This window comes from Sylvia atricapilla, chromosome 1 (genome assembly GCF_009819655.1).
Source record: "Sylvia atricapilla isolate bSylAtr1 chromosome 1, bSylAtr1.pri, whole genome shotgun sequence".
Lineage (NCBI taxonomy): Eukaryota > Metazoa > Chordata > Aves > Passeriformes > Sylviidae > Sylvia > Sylvia atricapilla.
In genome coordinates this window covers 57286903-57310707 of record NC_089140.1, presented here as the reverse complement: position 1 = coordinate 57310707, position 23805 = coordinate 57286903, and the positions used below count along the sequence as shown (strand labels likewise).

Here is a 23805-nt window from a genome sequence, read left to right as displayed (position 1 = left end):
TAAAAGAATACATTTGTTTCTATATGTTTATTTCTTTATGTTTTTCATCACATTCAAAGAACCAGCCACCTATCAGGAAGGAGACTAACCATACTTCATAAAAAAAAATCACTTGAGAGGCACTTCATATTGATCAGTTAATGCCAAAGGCTAAGTAATAGGACATTAGATGATATGATAGCATCATTTGTGCCATATGTACAGATATAGCAGCACAGATATTTCCTGTTCCCTTGGGCATTCTTTCACAAACATTCACTGACAAAGCCCAAAGTGGTTTCATCATTTCTCTAAAATTTCTGAGAAAACTTGGATACTCCCCTAATTTGCTGACTTTTACTTTGCTGTGGCTGTTTTGTTTATGGGGTTTTTTGTTGTTGTTGGTTTGGTTTGGTGATAGTTAGTAAAAAAAGGCAAACTTATCTCCGCAAAATCAGAATAATCTTTCAGGCACCTGAACAGCTGGAATTATCAAATTTGGCTGGTACATTACTATCACAAGTCGAGAAATTTCTAAGCACATATGAACACGTTCTAACTGATATAAACACTTGCTTTAAACAGAACAATTTCTTTCTCTCGATTTGGGCTCTGATCAGAGAAATAAGTATATTTGTATTCACCTTATGCATGCAAGAACTCTCATTGGCTTCAAAGAATCATTTTCCTTGCATGAATGTTTTTGCACTGCCTGAGCTATACAACAGCAGAGAAACAACAGCCTTCAAAAGTCAGGACTTGGACATTATCTTCTGACCTTATCATTAGTGACAAGTATTTGTCAATTTAAACTGGTATTTCAAAGTTGAGCCAGTCTTCTGATTTGTATTCATAGTGATGAAAATACCAAAAATACCAAACTTCTGTACATGTATCTTGCATTTAACTTAGTATTGATTACAACTGTTCTTGATTGTTTCTAATTAGTACATTTTTCTCCTTATATTCATTAGGTAATATTAAGTACCTAAGCTAAGCTATCTTCTGGCAGAACTTGAATATGGACACTGTTCAGCAGAAACCAAGCAGCATACCCTAAGCTGGGCTAGAATGGAAAAAGGGCCCTCAGATACCAGTTCCAAATAAAACCATCATTAAGAAGCTTTCTTTGAAAGACAGGAAGAATCTCAGACTTTGGTCGCCCAACAACGAGGATACAGAGCAGAACTCCAATCACATACCAACTCTCTAGATTAACTTTTTTTTATTCCCTTTCAATCACAGCATCAGAATAAGATTTTTTAAGTAGTAATGTTACGCTATATTAGTTTCAAAAGTTCCAAAGCCCCACTTTCCTTCTTTTCATATGTCCATTCCTTGCTCTCTCTGAGAGAAAAAAATAAGTTTAGACATAGGATTTAGAGACTGTTGGAATAAATACAGTTGGGTAGGGCTCAGTTTCCATATTAAAACCCAAGATTTAGCTGCCAAAGCTCTCCTACCTAAATTTAGCTATTTCAGAATTACTTCAAATTGCTCTTTAGTGTCCATCATCTCTACTGACTAGGTTACATCACACGATTGAAAACGGGGACAGCAAGTCACACATGGACTACAATTACCTAAATTCAGGAGCCTGAATTTGTCTGTACCTAATTGCTCTGTGTGGGTAAAATAAAGTTCCACATATGGAGAGTCAAGCTTTGACACACCACCATAGTTAGATTAACAAGAGTAAAAAAAAAAGTGTTCTACTACAGCACAGCTGGTATGAAAGCACAGCGAAATACCAACCCCCCCCCCAAACCACCATATGTCAAAGAATAAAAAAACATGAAAAACCTTGTGAACTAAATATATTTAGTCAAATCTGAAATTTAATCAAACTGCAAAGCAGTATGTCCAGTAAGGAATTGAAAGAATTACTACCATGCTAACCTTTGATATGTACTGGATGCTTCTGAGCAAATCATACTCTCCTTTCTTCTTCCACATTCACACTGAAGATCAACCTGCCATAACACACAAGTGAACAGCTTTTTAAAATTTTGTCTTTTTATGGCCATGAAGGGGTGTGAAGGATATAAATTTATTCATTTTACAATGAATAAATTTTTCCTTTTTAGTGGAATAATGGCAAACTAGAAGTCATGAATAGTTTTATTTTTAAAAAATCAGTATTTTAGGTTTAAAGAAATAATGGCATGCTATCAATATACAAACATCACAACTGTTACTGGCTGATAATTAAACCATACAATTCACCTGTGACTTTGCAGTGAATTTTCTTTGGGTATCTAACCTTTGCACAGCAGGATGTTGTTGGACAGGGTGAAGAAGGATGACATGGAGCCATACATGGATGATTACAATACAGCCTTGGAATAATACATGGCTGTTTACACTCTTCATCTATAAGACATTCTCCTTTATGACAAATTCTTTTACATTTGTGCATTCCACATTTTAACATTTGATTGCAGCGAAGTCCACAGGAAATGTCAGTGAGATGACAAGGAATATTGCTTCGCAGCTGAAAGAGGAAAGGAAGAAGATGACAACTAACAGTAAAAATTATCAAGGGAAATCTTGAAGTGCTTTTACTGTTCCCACTTTCATTTGGCTCTGTCCACATAAGAATCTTAATACTAAAAGATCTTAGGTCAAAGAATGAGTTTTGTTTTATAATATAGTCCAATACAGCAGTTGGTTTGAATGCATATGGAATAAATTATATACTTCTCCAATTTAACCACATTAAACTCCAACTCCAATAACATATTCCCTTTCAAAGACACAAAAATCTAAGCATACAGTCCTAAAAAACTGTAGTATTCAAAAACATTAATTGTCCAGACTTACTTCATGCTTGCCCATACACCATTTTTGAGTGAGATAGGTACAGGGGGGACATTTCTCCTCACTGTGACATGAATGGTACACTGCAGTCAGAGACAAATAAAAGTTGTAACAGTTTTATTAGCATACTTCAGTTGAATGCATTAAAGCAGACAGTAAAGACGATTAAACATGAGTGTGCATTTCAAAACTATGCAATTTATGGGAAGGATGATGCGTCATAAAAGAATATTGTGTACTTTAAAAATTATGATGCCAAGTGTTTATGTTAATGTTCCCTATATGGTCTAAGTAAATAGCAGGTAATATTCTAACTTGTGAGCAGAGTTATGCTCCCAGGCAGAATTTATCAGAAACTGTTTGACCCATGCTATTTATTTTGTGATCAGCCAGTGTAATTCCAAGGAACATAGAAAATAACTGTTCACTAGATTATCCTACTGTTTTGATAGAGCACTTGATCTTTGGAATGCAGCAGTGAGAAGTACCACTACTAGTATTCATTGAAAGTTTTTAGCTGGGTGGCTTTCAAGTATAGACCTTGAATATATATTTTCAAATAGAGCTATGTACACTTTTCTACATTTTTATTAAAAGAACCCCAAATTAAAAAAACAAAAAAAACCCCAAAAAAACCCCACCCAACCACACAACAAAACCAACCAATAAGAAATCCCAAACAAATAACAAAACCCCAAAAAAATCCAATCAAAACTGAATGGCTTGACTTACCTGGATGATCACAGTCATGTGGCCTCGTGCATGTTTTTTTACACTCTGGTGGATGAGTGCCACAGGGTACAGGGGGGTAAATCACAGATTCACCACAATAACAAGTTAACTCGTCAAAACCTGAAAAAACAGTTAAATATATCATTAATGGCTACATCTATTTGTATGTTTCCTCTATGAGAAATCTTTATATGACATACAAATGTTTTACTCCAGTTTCGCTTTTCTAATATTAAACACTAATATTTGAAATTAGTGAATTTATTAGCTTTCATGGCTCCTACAAGAAAACTAGACTATGATGACTTGGTTAGGAATTATGCTTTGCTTACAGAGTGGTTCTTTAACCTAAGTATTTTGAACCAGAGCAAGCTGAAAGCTTTACTGTTCTAGCTTTGACTTTAAAAACCGGAGGTATCACTTGAATTCTCTTCCAGAAGGCCCATCACTGAAATTTTGTGTTCCAAATTTTCTGACATCACTTTTTCAGACCAGTGTTTAGATTTTGGCATTTTGCCAAGCCCTGAAAATAGTACTACAAAGACTCCAAAGAAAATTACCAAAAGACAGCATAACTTCTTTATGGTATTTGTTATTATATGGATCCTCAAAGGCATCTTATGAACTTGTCCAAATACTTCAAACCAACTCTGTATGTTTTGGAAGTTCTGTCTCAGGCAGTATCCATTTTATTCTGAGAACATTTTTTTATCTTCCATGTTTGGGAAACAAGTTTTAAACTTTTTAAAAGATTCAAATCTCAGTGATAAACAAAGTAATAGAACTACTTACATATACCACCCCAATGAAAATACTGCACAAAAATTAATACAATTCACTGGTTTTTTCAGACTATAAGGAGCCTGGCAGACTGACTGGAATGCAAACTACAGTTCGAACAGTTAAATGCTTAGAAAAAACAGAATCATATGAAACATTTGACATCATACAGAAGGAGATCTGAGAACAAAAAGAGAATATGACTGGTCTATAAAGAATAAAGAGGCAGTGGATTAGGAAAAACAACTGAAAATGGTAGAGGAGGTAAGAGAATAAAGGGGCAACAAAAATACAAAACAACAATTCTAACCAAAGAGGAGATGAGTGTGTTAAGGAAGCTTCTGAATTCAGCATGTTCTCTGGAACATGCTGACTAACTCTGGAATCACAGGATTCTTCCTTCCTAGTCTACCAAAGCAAAACCTGTTGAACCCTAAACATCTAAATGTTCCTTCTGTCCCACTTCTGTAGATACTGATGGCTACTGATCAATTTGCAGGTCCAGCCTAGGGCAGGACTGAACACACATTCCAGAGAGACAAGATACACAATACATACACAGCAATAACAAGACCAGATCAACAGATTAACACAAAGCCACCTGAATAACAATTCAAGTAAAGAAGAATACTAATAGCTAAGTCCTCTTCCTTCTCTTCAGCTCATCAGGACTAAAGCTTATTAGTGAAGACACACACACACACAATTCACATGCACACCACATTCATGAATCTGAAATACTAGCACTCTGTCTAACACCCATGCCTGGACAGACTCCTTTCCCAGGCACTGGCCAAAACCTTGGGTATTTCCAGAGGCAGATCTCCTCCTATTAGCTATTCAATCCAGCTTTAAACCCAACTTGTTGGAAAATCGCACACAAATCCTGAACCTTCCATGTGCTGGCACCCAGATCAAGGGGTCCTTATAACTTAAGATCACATTCTCCAGCTGCTCGCACACAGGATACATCAATCTGGTCTCTCAGTTGCTAGCATAAAGACTATGTGCTTTCAAGATGTGCAGCCAAGCCTTCAGCTGCTGGCACTCAAGAACTCTGACATACTGAACAGGGAATGAGACTACACTGAAAGATGTTAAATCTTAACTATGACAGGACAGACAGTGGACATGAAGTGCACAGATCTCTATCAGATAAGTAAGTTGACAAGCAGCTTCATTTGTGCAAATGGTGTCTTTTTATTTTGCCTTCATTCCATTTGTCCATGCATCCACTTTGATTCCTCCCAAAAAATCTAATAAAGTAATTTTTTATCCATTAAAGTGACTTGAACCTGGCTGGATGCCCTGCACTCACCAAAGCTGCTTGATCATTCTCTTCCACAGACAGGGGAAAGAAAATATAAAACTTGAGACAAAGACCAGAACAGGTCACTCATCTAATACCATCATGGGTAAAACACAGACACAGATTGGGGATACTAACTGAGCTTATTTCTAAACTCAGGATACTGAGAAGTAAAATAAATCTTAAAAACACTTCTCCCCACCCTACCTCTCTCTCTCATGCTCTATGTCCTGCCTCCCAGTGGTGCAGGGGTCAGGGAATGGGGCAGTTGATCACACATTGTTCCTGTTGCTCCTCAGAGAAAAGAGTCCTTCCCTGCTCCAGAGCTGGGTCCCTCCCACAGGGAGCTCTCCATTAACTTCTGCAAAGTAAGTCCATCCCGCATGCAACAATTCTCCACTAACTGCTCCAGTGTAGGTCACTGTTCGAAAGGGTGCACAGGCAAAGCCTGCTCTGACATGGGTTTCCCCAGAGAGCCACAGGTCGTACCAGGAAACCTGTTTTAGTGCAAGCTCCTCTCTCCACAGTTCTGCAGGTCGCTGCCAGGAGCTTGTTCCAGCACAGGACTCCACCAGTCCACAGTCTCTTTCAGGCATCCACCCACTCCAGTGTGGGGTTTCCCTGTGGGCTGCAAGTGGATCTCTGTATTGCTGTTGACCTCCATGGGCTGCAGGGGCACAGCTGCTTCACTATGGCCTTTCTTCTCCAACAGCTGCTCTGCTCCAGCACCTGAGCACCTCCTCCCCCTCCTTTTTCACTGATCTTAAGTGTCTGCATAGCTGCCTCCTCTCCTCTCTGGCTGCAATAACATTTGTTCAATAACATTTTTTACTTCTTAAATACGTTATCACAGAGATGTTACTGCTACTTCTGATGGGCTTAACCTTGGCCAGTGGTGGAGCCATCTTAGAATCAGCTGGCATTGACTCCGCTGGACATTGGGAAAGCTTCTAGCAGCTTCACACAGAAGCCAGTTCTGTAGCCCCTTGCTTCCAAAACCTAGATGCAAACCCAGCCAGTGGCCCCGGGCCCCATTCCGCTACATCTGTACCCAAATCTGCTATTTCTGCTGTTATTAGTGTGGTTATACCAGCATCACCCATCTGTGCATTCTGACTCGACTAGACCAGAAGTTACTAACAGGACCTCTGAGACATTAAGATTACTATTTTGCTTTGTCAAGAAAAATGTTTAGACACAGAAATATTTATTTTTCTGATGAGAAACTGCAAGTCAACATGCACATCACATTTACAGGCTATTAAGACAGACTGCAATGCTATTTCAAGCACAGTGAGCTTCAGAGGCTCTAGCACCTTTTCCATGATGTTTCCATGAAAAGTTGGTCTCCATAAAATGGAGGTCTTTGACTATGTCCATGTGTATATAATACAGGAGAGACACATGTATTACTGCAGCTAAGGCATTTTGAGCTGTTAACAGTATCTTTACAATCTACATCACCTGTCTTTCTCCTTTTCACCAGTGTGACATAGATCACATTAACTGGTCAGACAGAGATATTGTATTCCTAGAATAAATAACAAATACGTATTTTTGCACATAACTCACTTGTTTGCCAGCATGTTTGACAACTACCCCGGTGGCAGGGCTCTTCACATCTATGAAGCCCACAGTTGAGTTTACGACCACAAACCAAAGAGCACTTATGTTCTGTGTCCTAAGAGATGGCAAAAAAGAAAAAGCAGAACTGAACTATAAACCTTACTGGTTATTTTTTTTTTTCTTGGAGGTTTCAATCCGCTTCTAAAAATATATTGACAAAATAGTGCAAAAAATAGCTTAGGCAAAATTAATACAGTTTTTCAATCACTGCATGGATACACAAATATTAAGCAGATTCTGTTTAAGACTTCTGTTACAGACCACAGCTACAAGCTTTATGCTTCTCCTATTAAGTAACATGCTTTCCCTCTCTATTCTCTCTGCATTGACAAAAAAAAAAGCACCTTTACATTGATTACCTGCATTTAGCCTTAAATGTGGTTTTACATTTAAATGATACCTATAAAACAAAACTTGCAAATAAATGCACACACACAAAACTTTTTGAGCATGACCCACACAGCAAATAGAGAATGAAGATGCATAAAAATGGGAAGATACAAAAGAAAAAAAGACTGTTAACATCCCAAACAAAATCAAATACACCACATCAAAAAATTTTATAAAACCACAGGTACACTTACCACACAGCAAACTTCATTACACTTGTGTCGTCCACATGACTCTCTTCTGTTGCATCGCTTGTCACACATGAATGTAATAGCAGCTATTAAAAAAAAAAAAAGAAAAGCCCTCCAAAGTCCTAACTTTTCTTTGCGTATGCTGAGAATAAACCTGCAATCATAGTATTATGCTAAGGCTGTTGCAGGGCATGGTCTAGGAGAAACTAACACAGGGTAAGTCAACAAGCAACTTAAATTACTTGTTTTCCCTCACAATTATCCCCATGTGGGCATTTGCCTTCTTTAAAGAACTCTTATTCAAAGGATTTTAGAAAGCAGAATACATGAAGCTAATTTATTTTCTCTTAACCTTCACACCATAAACTCCATACAATACAACAAAGAAAACAGGATACTCTGATACACTGAAGTACCACAAACATCCAATTTAAGACTGCTTAAATTGGTGGGGCAATAAAAGTTCAGTTAAAAACAACTACTACTATATGGTCACTAAACTTCTCCTAGCAAAGAATATCCTTATTACTATACACAGCTAACAAAAGGGAATCACTTCTGGATACCACAAGAGCAAAGTCTTCATAGACAAAAGCTCATATTAGAAAATATGCATATTACTTCCTTATATATCTTGTAAATAAATACCTCAGTAGACAGAGGTAAATCAAACTAAAGATTTCATTGAGGGCAATTTCGAGATGTTACATCCAAAATACCAAGAAACATCAAATGGGAACTCTCTGCCATGGTCAGATGCAAAGACCAGCTGCAAGATCAGCATCATACAATGTGAAGCAGAATCAAAGCTTGTATTTCCCAGAAACATAGGCAAGATTAGAGCAAAACTATTACACTGAATCTGAAATACAAGTTGACCAAAAGTTATACAGGATGATGGGGGAGCAGCAGGGGGATGGCAACCTATTGAATATGGCAGGTGGCGTAAGAAACTGTCCAAATTAAAACAGACATTGTCTGAAATCTTTGAGATCAAATGTGAAGAATCTTTCCTTATGTAAAGATGAATGAAACTGAAGAGTTTATTTCAAACCTTTTCCCCAAACATAGCAGCATGACCAGTACCATGAACAAGCAGCTGAAATAACCAACTTGGCATAGAAGTCTGGATAAAGATGCAGAACGGATCATCTGTTTGCCAACTTTGTCAGTCAAACCCCAAATTATTATGAGCTGTGATAATTTTTAAACAATTTTTACAATTATGTATGTATCATAATCTTGTACCTTTATTTCTGAGAAGAGCACATGGGATTTCCTAGGAAACAAACAGGGAGCCATTAGATTAAAACAGATGAACCAACTGAAATATATTTATCTAGAAAACACTTGGTTACATGAAAGAAGAAGCACACTCAGTTTCCTTGTCTATAACACATCTGTATACAAACAGGAAATAAAAACTGGAAACAATATCCTCAAATCTTTTAATACTATATTGTTCCTTAAAGATTCAATACCAATTTTTAAAAATGCAGTTTTGTATTCTCTACTTAATTCAGCAGAATTAAGTGCCACTGAGAGAGTCAGGCTTGTCCCAAGAAACCAGAAATCTGCGTAATGGAAAACAACAGAGCCTCTTCCAGAAAATACTGACAAAAGTGCATAAATTTGTGCTTTGACCAATTGGCCCAAAAACTCAAGTTTGATGGAAGAAAGGAAGAAGCCAAATGTTATGATCTACAAGTTATACCTGAATACCTCAACATGAAAATAAAATGTGATGGATGAAAATAATGTTGTTGACAGTTGAACCATTCACCACAACTTTATATTCCAAACTGTCATTTCTGAGTATCACATTTTTCACAATTGATTTAAATTATCACTGTAGTTCCCTCTTTTTAAAGCAGCATCTTTCTGGTGTGTGAGAAACTTCATAAACTAAACCCAAAACCTCAGTACTTTATTTCAGGATTCAAAATGCAATCCTAAAGCATTCCACCCCCCCCGTAACTACCTCAGCAAACCCTGTAGGAGAAAACTGTTCCCAACCCCTAGCAAACTCTCAGTCATTTCTGCCCATCTACAGACCTATATATTCAGAAGCCATCTCTACGTGCAGATGATATATGAGGTCAGAAAAGTCAAAGTTGTGAGAGTAGCCAAAAATTTCAAATCTATGATTACAGAAAGTAACACAGTTTAAAAATATATAATTACTAAATAACAATAGCTGAGGATCACTAGATAAATGTAAAAGGAACAGGAATCAGTAACAACATAGTCTCTACAAAAACTTCTACAAGGAGACCACAAGCAAATACTATAAAGTTTTAATAGGCTGCCTTTCTTCTCTCAGTTTACTCTTGGCAACACTACCAATTCCTCATGCTACAAAAATACTCCAGAATAATAAAGGATTTTGCAGGACTGTTTACACCAATAGAACTCTGTTCAAACTCTGCCAAAATACTTTAAAAATTGCCTGTCATAATAAAAGCATGTTGCCACTTCACAGTATAAACGAGATACCATCTATCAGTTAGAGGAGCACTAAGGAGCAGAACACTTCTTTATGCTTCTTCAGCTCCTTTTTCTCCACAGCTTTAAAAAGCAGCAAAGATTACTGTTTCCATGGTTACACACTCACCTTTTTTTTGAAGCCACACCGACAATAAATATTTGATGTGTGAGAACATGGTCTACAGTCTCCTTCATGGCAAAGGCTTTCACATGTATGAATGAACTCTAGCAAAATGAAAATACAAATATTAAGAATAAAAAATTTCTATGACCTGGAACTTCATATTTATAGGAGCATCACTGGTCAACAATACTAAGCTTATGCACAGCTGGGTTTTATTTCCTTGTTTAAAGCATTATTATGAACACACAGCCAGACTGCAACCTCTGCAGTGGCTTTTACACTCATTTTGGTTAAAACTCAAAATCGCTAATAAAATATTTATTTCTTGAAATTAACATTAAGACACTTTTTGGTTGTTTTCAAATTCTTGATAGGAAAAGGTTAATCTAAGAATAAAGACTTGTCTGAGTACTTTTAACAAAGAACGAGGTGTGCACTGCTCCAGAGCAAGGCCAGAGGGAAGATAAAGGGACTGAGGCACAGAGTACATCTGGCTTAGGAATGCAAACACAGCCAAAATAAGACCATAACAAGACTGAGCCGGAGGAGAGTTTTACGGTAATGAGCAATTATAATATGTATCAGATTTCTGCAAATTGTGAAGCGTATGTATGTAATTAAGGTATATAAGCAATGTGTTTGCACAGAATCGGAATGCACATTACATGAAGTTATCCTCCTTCAGCTGGCACCACAATAAAAATACCTGCTTCTTAATGCTGTTTTGGTGTTAAGCGGTTCTATTTACCTGACTTTTCGGTGACACTATGATATACTTCAATACTTTCATACAGAAATTTTTAATACCATAGCTACCACAAGAAAGAGGTTTGCCACATGTTTTTCCACACGATGGGATAGGATCTGTGCAAATTTATACGTTCAACACATCCTAGTTCCAGTAACTTGCTGAGAGGAGTCTGACCACAGGGACAACGATATACAACTTGTGGAAGTCGTGGACAGAGCTGGCAAGGCTGAGGATGGCATATTTGCTTACAGTTGTGCCTCCCACAATTTAATTTTCTGGGGAAAAAAACCCAAAGAAATAAAATAAAAAGCAAGAAAAAAAATTAAAATGGGAAATATCTGAGAGTATCACAATGAGTCATTGTGAATAGAATGACCTTTTTCTTTTTAAAAACCTACATTATAGTGATCTTACTTGCCACATATATTCTGACATGAGAAACTCCCAAAACCATCAGAGAATTCTTCCTTTGATCCACACAATACTTCTTTTAAGCTGCTTCCACAGTAACACACTGAAAGAAAGCAATATGCCACAGAAAACAACACAAAAGAATATCAGTGACAAAACATCTCCAGCAAATATAAGAAGGTAAAAAGTGAAAAATTGTTACAGCCAATTTTAGAAAGATAAAGAAGTTGCTCCTCTTTAGACTTATTTCATCAATGAAAGTTTTTTTGTCCTACAGAAGTTGGAATTCCAGCTTGTTTGTTTTGATAAAGTGGTACTATGTGCACAAGAAGTTTATGTAGTAAAGTGGTATATATAACAAGGTAATTATGACCTTGAAAGTTGAGGAAAATTGACTTGCAATTCTCTGTACAAACTGTTCTATGAAGTTATTTATATACTGGCATACATCTCAGTCAATTTAATTTCCATTCAAGACTAAGTTTAGGGAATTTTTACAGAAATCATGAGAAGCTTGTTGAAATGTCCTTTCCTATACCTTTTTCTATTTTTCTTCCATGTATTATCTAATTAATTCTTATAAATTATAGTAAATGATTCAGCAGGATCAGAGGACAATTCAGATAAGAAAAGGATTAGTTAGTCCAAACCCTTACCTAAAGCACAGTCAGCAATGATATCAGACCACATTACTCAAGTGTTTTATTCAGCTGATCTTGAAAATCCCAAGAAATGATGTTTCTCTTACAGCTAGTTACAAGGAATTTAAGCTCATTGTCTCTCATCCTTCATGCCCATCTCTGTCTTAAATTATTTATTAGCTATTGAAAGGCCACTACTCAGCCCTCTCAAGCTAATGTAGTCCACTATCACCAGCCTGTCCTAAAAGGCATCTAATCATCATGGCAGGATTCCAACAATAGATTTTGGTTGTGTTAAGTTAAAAACTAGTGCTTGCCTCTTCATACTGATCTTTCCACCACCTTGTTTTCCTTTTACAGGGTGGATATCCCATACAGCATTTCAGTACTTACCTTGCTGTACTGTTAACTGGCAAGGTGAACACTTTCCTGCATGGCACACTTGAGTACAGCTGTGCTTTCCACAGTTTAAAGTATTTCCACATACATTGGAACAATGAATTTTTGTTGATTGGCCACAGCGAACTGAATGACTGTAGAGAAATAGACTGTCAGCTACTTTGATATCTATATAGTATTTAATAAAAAGAGAAATACACTTCCAGTAAAATGCCAAAATCTTCAAAAGGCAGCATAATTTATTAGTAGAAGTTTTTAGGGAAATAACATCCCTAGTTTTTCCTTCGCTTCCCCCCTTCCACCTCACTAAAGTAAAACACTATCACAGTAGTTAGTCTACTAGAATTTTTTTGTGAAGAACAGGGGAAAACAATGCAACGTGACACTAAAACTTGAACCTAATGTATGAACTCATATATGTGTTGTCAGAAAAGCAGATATTTCCAATACAGACATCCTTCTGAAGTCTTAAACAATCCTAAATCCATGAAACACAATGAAGATAGGAATAGGGCCTTAACAGTGAGTCAGGTGTCTATGAAAATAACAGAGTTTTTAATAAAATTGTCAAAAAATGGGACAATAATCAATTCTCCTATTTTTTTAAACTCATACAATGGCTGTAAAATGTGTACTTGAAATAGTAATTTTAAAACATCCTAACACTGGTGATACCATGCCATACACCCTGGATGCTTATACAGTACATATTAAATGCTATTTTGAAGCAGGTTTTAAGCATCAAATGTACTATTACAAAAATCAGCAGTCTGGTGATAGTAGCTGACATCTGGGGAAAAAAATAAAGTTGTTGCTCCATTAAACTTTTAAATGGACAGAAGGAAGTCAGAAAAAACAACAACAACACAGAATCCAAATAAAAAAATCAATCCCCCCCCAAACATAAAAAGGATGTAATATTACTATGGAAGAAATAATTCAGTAATCTATGAGCAATCAATTTTTCTGCTGAAGACTAAGTGCTTTTATCTACAAATACTGCCACCGAAATTGTAGTACCTTCTTCTGATGAAATTACAATTGATATAGTATTAGATTCAAACTCTGAGAAATAATTGTAAAAATCTGAAAAATCTTTCTTCAGTGCAAGAATGAAATCTTGCTCTGAAAAACTGAAATTAGTTTATGTTGTTTTGTTCGGTAAACAAGCTTAGGCAACCAGTTTATTACAAAGAATCAGTTCTAGGTAACTAGAAAAGAGATTCTAAGGACTCAGGGCCAACTGGTTATGAGAGATCACACAGTATAGGTAGTACTGTATTGCTATTAGCAATGACACTATATGCATCAAAACACGCAAGGAATATACAGCTTTTAAGTCTGGAATACACGATTGACTTCTCTGTACAGTTTCTAAGAAAAGCACATTATTTTGGAAAAATTATGAATTCTGAAATTAAGCAATTAATGACCTCATTTCATTCAGACAGAAAAGATGTGAAACTTTCTACTGAATTTATTTTAGCAAATAAAATGAATAAATACTAGTATGGGATTCAAAATCGAATCAACTCACAGACTGCTCAGACAATTCAGCTACATGTATCATAAATTGACAAGTCTATTTTGGTTTTTTTTACTTTCTTTCTTTAAAAGTTAAAGTAACTGCATGTTTTCAAAATACAAAATTCTCCAATTATTTAAACCCACAATTAAAAAGTTACAGTACAGACTAAACTTTGTTCAGTATATTTTAATAAACTATAAGAAGAAAAAAATTGTACCATAAAATTTTAAACTGTTCTATTGCTTGCCTTATAGTAACTAAACTTTTGTTTGCATGTAGAAGCATTCTTACCTTGTTTGTCCACATTCACATGTTTTGTCACAAGGCTGGGCATGAAGGGCAAGGTCCTGGTGGCATAGACTTAGAAAAAAAGCAAAGTTAACTTTAGCTTTATTACACTCCCAGAGACACAATCCACCATGACCCACCTCAGCACATTATCAGAACATTATACAGGACTCCTACACTCACACCTGCAGACGTGTGAAAGCAGGTCCATAACACAAGAAAAAAGTATTTGATTATTACAAGTGCATCAGTCTCAAAGGCCAGTAATGTTGAAGGAAAAACTGTATTCCTGCTGCTGTCAAATCAACATACTACTAAAACCAAGTCTGCGACTGACACGTTTGATATTTTGCATTTCACCAGCAAACATACATCAACTCACTGTGTTAATCACTGATAAAAGCCAAACAATCATCTTATGTTCAAACTATTAATATACTTATTTCTTGGTGATCTTAAGCACCACAGAGATAAAAACTTCTCTATGAATTTCTTGTTTTGAGCTGGTGGTTTTATCTTTGAACTCAGCACTTTTAGTGCCACCAGTAAGAGGTGCTGCTCCTCTTCCTGTAAGGTAATACATGAGAGACACAGCAAGTCTGCCTCAGTTTTTCTATTACTATCAAAGGCAATTTCCTGTGAATGTCATCAATTCCAGTCCTTCATATAGCAGATCTTACCTACTACTTCAAGAAACACTACATGATCCCTACCTGCATGCATGACCTTAGTTGGGTACAGACAAGTCCAGGTTTGGGAAATTATACTTAACTATCTTGTCTGCACTATTCCTTAGCCAGCTCCCAGTTCCCTCCATTTGCAAAAACAGCAGCTCTCATTTGGAGCAATTATTATTGGCCAGGACTGACCAGCACAGACATCCTAGCCAAAAGAAAAAGAAAAAACCCAGAAACATCAGAAAACCCCATAAACACAGACTATCCAGGTACATGGTAACTACTAAATTCCTGAACGACCTTAACTACAAAAGTACTAGTTAGTACATCACTTACTACAGTCAGACGCAATATAGTTTAGTCACACCTCCAGCTTATCAACAGTGATCTAATTTCCTTTCTTCCTCTACCACTCCACCCAGCTGGCAACAAAGGCCTATTCTATCACTCAGCCTAGGCCAGCTCTAACAGTAAAGCCGAGCAATTACACAACGATCCAATTCAAAACAATGAAAAATCACCCATCACATCAAGTAAATCAAAAAAACAACCAAAACCACCATAGCCCTCCATGTTTTTATAGGTCAGTTTTATGACACAGTGAAGAGCTGAAAAAGCACCAGAGCAGCCAGAAAGGGGAAAAAAAAAAGAAAAACTGGATGGATACACAGTAAAGCAGGAAGAAAGCTTACCACTAAATTAACTAAAACTTGGAACTTGAGATAATGAGAATTAATAAGCATTCTGCAACATACAAGAAAACCCTTCATAAAAGGCTTGCACCATATATTTCACTGTCTTGACTTCAATTCTCAGAGATGCATGTAGAATTCTAAAGGCTGGATGCCAACTTAGGAACTTAGGAGGCAGATTAAAGCAGATATAAATTCAGAATACTATTATCTACGTCATAACTTGGAAAAGTGAGAAGGCACATCATCTTCAGAAGTCTTATCATGTTAAGTTTTTTACCTGGTGTATTATTTCTCTCAACACTCTCATATACAAGCAATGTTAAGATTTCTTCCATAACCCCACTCCTGGCACTTTCTGATGATACTGTATCACACAACAGGAATTTACATTGATCACAAATATTTTAAAGTCATAAACACTGGTAAAAGTAGACTGTATCTTATAGTAAGATTTGTTTTGTTAGAACAGTATCACACAATTAATTTTCAGACATCTCGAAGTTTTGACAATGTGTGTTTCTGAGACAGTTTTCTGACCTATTTTTAATACAAACAGAAAAATTCTAGTAATGCAAAAACCAATGCTTTGAAATCAAACTTCTGACTTCTGAAATATGTATTCTTTATGCATCCCTACAGATACACATGCAACAGTCTCTAGTACAATTTAGTTTAGGCAGAAGCTACAGTATGGCTACACTTCTATGACATACTTGATCCATACAACAACGAAGACTGAAATTCAAATTTCATTCAGCATAGAGACATGCACAGGAAGTGCAGAAAATGTCCTTAGATGAAAAAGATGGGTGATACCTTTAGAGTTTTAGTCCTGGTTTAGGGGATTAACCAAAAAGCTAAGTTAAATGACTTGACAGTGTTGCAAACTAAACTCAGAAAGACAGGCTGAAGACTTCAGTATTAACTGTTGGTGAATGCAGAGGGTTTTTTAACTGAAACTTCATAATCTATCATTAGCATGGAGGATTATATTGCAATTTACTGCTGCTGCTCTAGAGAACTGGTGTACCAGTGATACAGTTTAACACGCGTCCAGAGTGTTATGAATACCTGATAAATGATACCTGTAAATGAGGATCCAGCCCTTACAGATTGGCTTAAAATAATTTTGGCAAGACTACCCTGCAGAGGTGTTTTATAAAGTAAAGGTTTAATAAATGAAAAATAACAAACATTACAGAAAACAAAAGAAAAGCCGCACACAGGCATCCGAGAAAACTTCTGATACCCTGCTAGAAACACTCCAAAAAAGCTCTCTAGTTCCTTTGTGCTTCTTCCTGAATACTTAATGTTTTAGGAGTGACAATTTGGCTTGCTGCCAATAGGGAGAGGTACAGGATTTGAAGCAGGGTAACAAGGTCCAACAGTGCTTCTCTCTTGGCACTGAGCAAATTACAATGAGAAGGGCACAGAACCTTTCTAGTTAAACTTTCTAAAATGTCTAAAGGTAAACTGAAACTTTTTCCTTATACAGAGATGCCCCACTCGGGAGTTGGGATGCTTTACTACACACAAGAAAGTTCTGAAGATAGAGATATCTAAACAGAGGAAAAATTAAACTTCCATTTGCCTGACAGAGCAAAAAAAGAGACTTCTACTGCTGTAGAAAAGATTACAGCAGCACCCAAGATCTATGAAGAAAGTTCAGATACTAAAATTTACATTAATAGAGAGAAAATTCATCTACTGCCTTCATAAGACCTTTTTCAAATGCTCTCAAGGCCTTGCATAGTTCCAGTTGGCAGGGAGAACTTCAGAGTCTTAAAAGAGGTTTTTGTCATGAAGTTATTATCAGGAACATTTTATTGAAGGTGTTTCTTTGATGTAGAACCTAACACTGCAAAAGCAATTTCAGTGTTTTTAAACTAAAAATGTGAACTCAGCCTGAGAAGCGTTATGCATGTCACAGCGTAACACTAGAAAAAGGTATGCAAAGCATTCCCTTTTCAAACAGCTGTTTGCCTGTTCCTCAGCTCTGACAAAACAGCTGTTTATATAAATTGTTACCATTTCAATAAATTCGAGTAAATATTAGATTTACTACTAAACCAGTTGATGTGCTCAGGCCTGCGCAGTAAGCCTAAGCCAGAGCTGACTTACCAGATAGATCCCAAGCACTGTGTGACTAACACCACCAGTATTATTTAGCTAAAATAGATGACCGAAAACTTAGGCTTGCTGTTTAATACCAAATTGCCTGCTGTAGACACTTTCACATAACCTTGTGCAATTGAAATCTGCAAGACATGTATAATTTTAAGAAATTTTCCTAACTGACCGAATAGAGGCTTGGTGGTAGGACATTTTTAGAAGAAAGCCTCCCAGCCAAGGCTGGGCTCTGGCCAAGTCCTGGCCTGGCAGGTCAGGAAGACACACCATCAGATTCAGGTATATCTGTGCTAAAATATAATCAGTCCCTTCAACTTGCTGATTTGGGCCTATAAAAGCCGGACCCACTTTCAGGGCAAATTGGAAGATCTCACCTACAGGTGTAGACTCAACATTTAGGATTTTCCAAATTGCTGGGAAGGGTTCTCTAGGGTCCTCACTGCAAAACGGAGTTTCCCAGTGCATGTGGACTCTGGATGATGCTGAAGTATCTAGGCAATTGGTGATGCATCTGTCTTTCTCAATTACTAATCCTTTCTCTCGTACAGTAAATGACTAGGTGCAATCGCCTTGCTTATTTTTACTTGTTGCCAAAGCCAAGCATGTAGTTTTATTGAACGTGTATTTTACTTTGGTGTTATCTTAATATTCACTGAAAAAAAAGACCATTCCTTCCATTGGTGTCTATGTCCTTTAAATCACCCCTGTCAATTGGCAGTACACCAATATAATTTACCTTTACTTATTTTCACCAAAATGGGTTGTGGTGTTGAAAAGGAAAAACAGAACAGCTTTTAGGATATCTGCAAACAGAATGACAGTCTTGGTATAAATCTTATCACCTTACGGGAACATGTGGGAGGAGGGGAAAATGGCACACAGCAAATCCACAATCCAAAAAAATAAAGGCTTATAAGAAAAGGTTCTGAGATCATCCAAACTTAAGCAAGAACCATGAAATAGATCCCTGGCCCCAGATGGCAACATCTACCTTGAGCACTTCTCCTGAGAAAATCTCAGGCCCAGACATAGATCACGATCCAGACTTATTGTCGGCATTCAACAATAAAGCTCTGCATCTCCAGTCCCACCACTGATACAGCAAGAGGGAACCAAGTTTCTGCTTGCTTCTGATACAATAGATGATAGCTGCCTGTGTTCTCACAGACACCAAAGATTCCCATACGGGAGAAAGAAGTGTCCAATACAGAGGAATGTCCAAAACTGGCAACACTGATGCATTCCTCTCTAGTTCACTATCATAAGTTATCATAGTATCATAGTTACCCATTATCTTGATCTGCATGCCTACTGTTGCCTTACCTCCAGGACTGGATGACTTCATCATGGTTTTACTCATGTGAAACATAAGGCTGAAAGATTTTTAAATATGCTACAACTGGTCACAAGTTGGGACTCAATTTTCATGGCTTTTACGCAGATCGGACTTTAAGAGACTAAGAATTTGTAGTGCCCCCAATGTCACAATATTGTTACTATTCTTCACAAGACTCCCAAAGAGAATGCCAAGACTGAGCATCTGCTGTAGACTAGGACAGGAAAGAAGAGAAGAACATCTGCTTCCAACCTCTATAGGAAAAGTTTACAAGGCAACAAATTGCAGTCAGAGAGTTCTCAAGTGATTAAGAAGTCTGCTTATTTTCTGATTAGGCAAAGACAGGTCCAGAAAACATATGCCTCTCCGGAGATGCAGAAGTCTCCAAGAGAATCAGTGTTCTGGTTGAGCTACATCAAATGTAGTCTGAAAGTTAATCTAATCTAGCATGATTCTATAAATTAAGAAAGCTGTTATGATACTTAATTAAACAAAATGCAAATCTGTGTGCATAAATACATGATGCATAAATATAAATTCAATCTAATATCAAAAAGAAATCTAATAGAACATTTTTGTATGTGGGAAAGATGTACTAAAGAATTATTCTGACATTCAATAAAATGTTGAAATGTATTTGAAACAGAATACATTAAACATGAAGTTTAGAGTAAAGTTCTAGTAAATTTCCAAGCTTCAGCAAATCCTGGAATAAGTGTCAGACAACAATCTATTTGTTGGAATGACTCAAGTTTTTTACCATGTACCAAGAGCAGAAACAACTGCTTATATCAAAAATTTCCAAGACCAGAAACATGAACAGATGTTAAGGATGAACTTCTACAGAAACTGAAGCTAGATACAATAGGAGCAACATACCATTCATGTTTCTGACTAGCAAGCATATTCATACATTGAAAAAGATCATGTAATGGTGTTAATCTTAGCAATGCTACTACACTACTAAAAAAAAAACAACTAATGTAAAGCATTCAAAATTGAAAACAGAGGTGCCCTCCTTTGCCTCTCTTCACTGAATTATACTAGTAAAGTATTAGCAAAACCAATCTAAGTTACACATACTGATTAAAATCTCCATGAGGGATTCTGGTTAAACTATCTGATGGTCTTAACAATAAAAGAAATACAAATGTCCTTTAATCCTCAATAGTTTACAAGCTTAAAAAAAAAAAAAAAAAAAAAAGGCAAAAAAGCAGAGGAAAGAAGTGGTGACGTGATCTTTCAGTTTAAACAAGTAGCACTGATCTCGGATTAAGATACTCAAACACTTCTACATGAATAACAGCACCTAAAAAATCTGGTGGACCACTGGACATGTTCAGAGTTGCTTTCAAGACACTATTATTTCTCTACTTCAATGGAAATTCTTGAAACCAAGTCAGAGAGCTGGGTCAGTTTCTAAAACATGACAGAAATGTTGCTACAATTATTGTAGACCTTGTGTTCATACTCTCATATGAACTCACTTTAGACATACCAACACAAAGAGCTTTTAGACTTTTCATTTCTTTCAGGCTTCAGCTGAACTATAAACCTCTATAGATTCTATATCTCTAAGCATATCCTGGAGTCAAAAAATAAGCAGATACAGTCTTCAGAAATTTTCCCTAAATCATTTCAATGTCCGTACGATAAATCATTACTTACATGTTACAAAGATGTGGACAGTCCAAACACTGCCTCCTCTTTCCACAAAGTTCCCCGCAGCTATGTGGGATTTCATTTCTGTTCCATTCCGGATTGTGTACCTTGCCTAAATCATGTCAAGGACAAAAATATACTTACTGCTTTGAATACCAGACTGAATTTGTGAAAAACATACAAAAGAGAAAAAGCAGTATCTTTAATACTGGCAGGTAGTCATCTTTGACAAAAAAACTACACAAACGTTTATGTTTTCCTGTACTGATACATACTCAACTTCTTTTTAAAGAAAGTACTGTTGCAATAGCAAGCCCAGAATATTCTTCCTTATGTATTCTCAATCAGCAGACATGGAGGTAGCTGATAAATTAAATTAAACCGATAAAATACATGAAAACTAAAAGCCCCCTGTAGCTGATCAGGCTGCACAGTAGCTAAGAAAACTGAAGAGTGAAACTCCCTTGTCGTCTCAATGCAGCAGGGAAAAAAACAATAAAAAAAGAAACCAAGTAAAAAGATACCAATCCCAGAAAGTAAAATCTACCAAGTATGGTGATGGGGAATACAGAATCAAATGAGAGGGCAAATTATGAAAGTCACTTCTATAAAAAGAAGCAAATTCTACATTAATCTAGATACTAAAAGTTAATGAATTTTGATGAATGAAGCAGAAGTCTTAAACAAGATGTATGTTAGCTTCAAGTATTCTGTATTTCAGATAAGCACTAAACTGCATTTTTATTAATCGGAGATATTATCATCAAATTTCACAGCTCTAAGTGCATGAGACAGTCATCAGGGTTAAGGTTAATTGCCACCATTAACATTCTCTTGGCTTTCTGCAAGAGAGGAATTAAATTAACAGTGAAGCAACTGAGCCAATGTTACAAATTTAGGTTGTGACAATCAAAAGCAATGAGAAAATGTACTTCTGGTGACATAGTTACAAAATTTTATTTCTTTAATATACTTTTGTATATTGTACCAATTTTAAGTTAGGAAAATATGAATAAACACTACAGATAGCATTTATTCACCTGAAATTTCAATTAAACTAATTAAATGCCCAGGAAAGTCACAAAAATCTGAAGCTTTAGAAGAAAAAGAAGCTAGGAATTTCCTCATGGGTGAAAGGGTGAAAAAAAAATTCCACACTTAACTACACAGCACATAGTTAGTACTTTACATCAAACAGAAAATAGTTTTTGCAGAGGTGACTGATGATGTCCAAATTATATATAATTAATGTAAAAATTACCTACAGAAGATTAAACTCTTTGTTCTACATGGTGCTCTGCAAGTAATAATTCCACAGACAATTTAAGGTTGTTACTGTAGATTTTCTAAACCATGAAACAGTCTTTAGGCTCAGGAAAATTGTTCCCTATTTAAGAGACAGAAGTTTAATTTCATTTGGTCTAATTTCATTCATGATCAATTCATCCTAACTGACCGAATTATTACCCTTAATAACTGAATTACTACCCCTATATCCATAAGATTTCACCCACTGTCATAACTGCATTGCACTGTTTCTAACTGATTGACTGACACATCAAGATAAAAAGATAAAACTCTCCTATTTTAGCAAATCTAGCTTCTTTAGGGCAAGTTTACTGACACAGTTTCTATGGGATACAGGTTTATAATTGGTAAATTCATTAATGGTTATGTTTACCAGAAAGCCCTGGAGGATCCCTTAAATGCAGGCTAAGCAGTTAAAGGTCAGTGGGGGTGAAAATCAGTTGTGGGGAGAGACCCATGGATTGAATGTGAGTGGGAAGCTGATTTGGTGGTGAGATGCGTGGATAGCAGCACTGCAGCTGAGCAAACAGTGGGTGCTCTTCTTCTCTTAAGTTTTGGTTATGTCTGGTGGAAACTAAAGGTATTTAAGAAAGGTGTTTTCTACAATAAGGAGATTCTCTTTGCATGCAAGGGTGTCTGTGCCTTTGCTCTCCATTGCTACAAGTTTCTGCCTCAACTTCAGAACATTCTGTTTTCTAGAAAGTGAGCTGAAAGTTTCCACTGACTCTGATTTAAGGAAGAGAAAGCTATGTGAAAACAATATAGATCACAGAAATATAGATTCCAAACAAAACTTCTCACATTTATGCAATTAAGTAATGTAATTCATTTCTCCTTTTTGTTTTATCTTTATGGCTTGGTGAGTGCTGTACGCATGCCATTTACCTTTTTAATTAAACATATATCTACACAGAGGTGTGAAAACCCTGAATATCTTTTCCTATTTAACCTCCATGTGTCCCTGAACAACATAAATCACAAAATTGCTGAATCAATTTAAAGGTTTAGGTAGTTGTATCCTTAAGTCGTGTATTACTTTACTGTATCTTGCCACAAAGAAAGACATAAACACATGCAGATCACTCCATTCCTTCTATAAAAGGAAAGCTCACAAGACATCAGCCAAAATCTACCATTTTTCATTCCATAAAAATCGCTATTTCTACATAATGATAAGAAAATATTTACCACTTGGGACTTAGTATTTACTTTCTATTTTTCAAGCAGCATACATATGATTCTCTGTGCAGCCACCTTCCAATGTCAGTAATTTTTTTTTTTAAATTAAGTTTCAGGCATGTAAGCAAACGAGCACCAATACTGAAATTTATATTACCAAAAAAGAATCAAAATGACAAAACGATTTTTCTTTGCAAAAGTAAGTGAGAAACTCACCACAGAAACAAGTGTAAGTTTTAGGAACCTGCACAGAAGCATTCTGACAAGCGGGACATCTCCAACCGCTATTGCCATCTGTAGATAAAAAAAAAAAAAAAAAAGACTTGGAGTAAAGAAAAGACCTAATCTGCAAGCCTAGAATA

General features: G+C 36.3%; 1 protein-coding gene across 1 annotated transcript in view; it reads right to left on the bottom strand.

Annotated features, from left to right (window-relative positions):
* The window catches only part of NFX1 (nuclear transcription factor, X-box binding 1), a 78087-nt gene that overhangs the window by 27208 nt on the left and 27074 nt on the right, over nt 1-23805 (bottom strand). The window contains 16 exon segments of the mRNA XM_066339576.1: nt 1879-1952; nt 2243-2473; nt 2803-2882; nt 3532-3651; nt 7193-7301; nt 7831-7913; nt 9076-9106; nt 10442-10539; nt 11246-11312; nt 11314-11464; nt 11604-11703; nt 12635-12774; nt 14460-14489; nt 14491-14550; nt 20963-21068; nt 23660-23737. Coding sequence (XP_066195673.1) covers nt 1879-1952; nt 2243-2473; nt 2803-2882; nt 3532-3651; nt 7193-7301; nt 7831-7913; nt 9076-9106; nt 10442-10539; nt 11246-11312; nt 11314-11464; nt 11604-11703; nt 12635-12774; nt 14460-14489; nt 14491-14550; nt 20963-21068; nt 23660-23737 — 1558 coding nt within the window.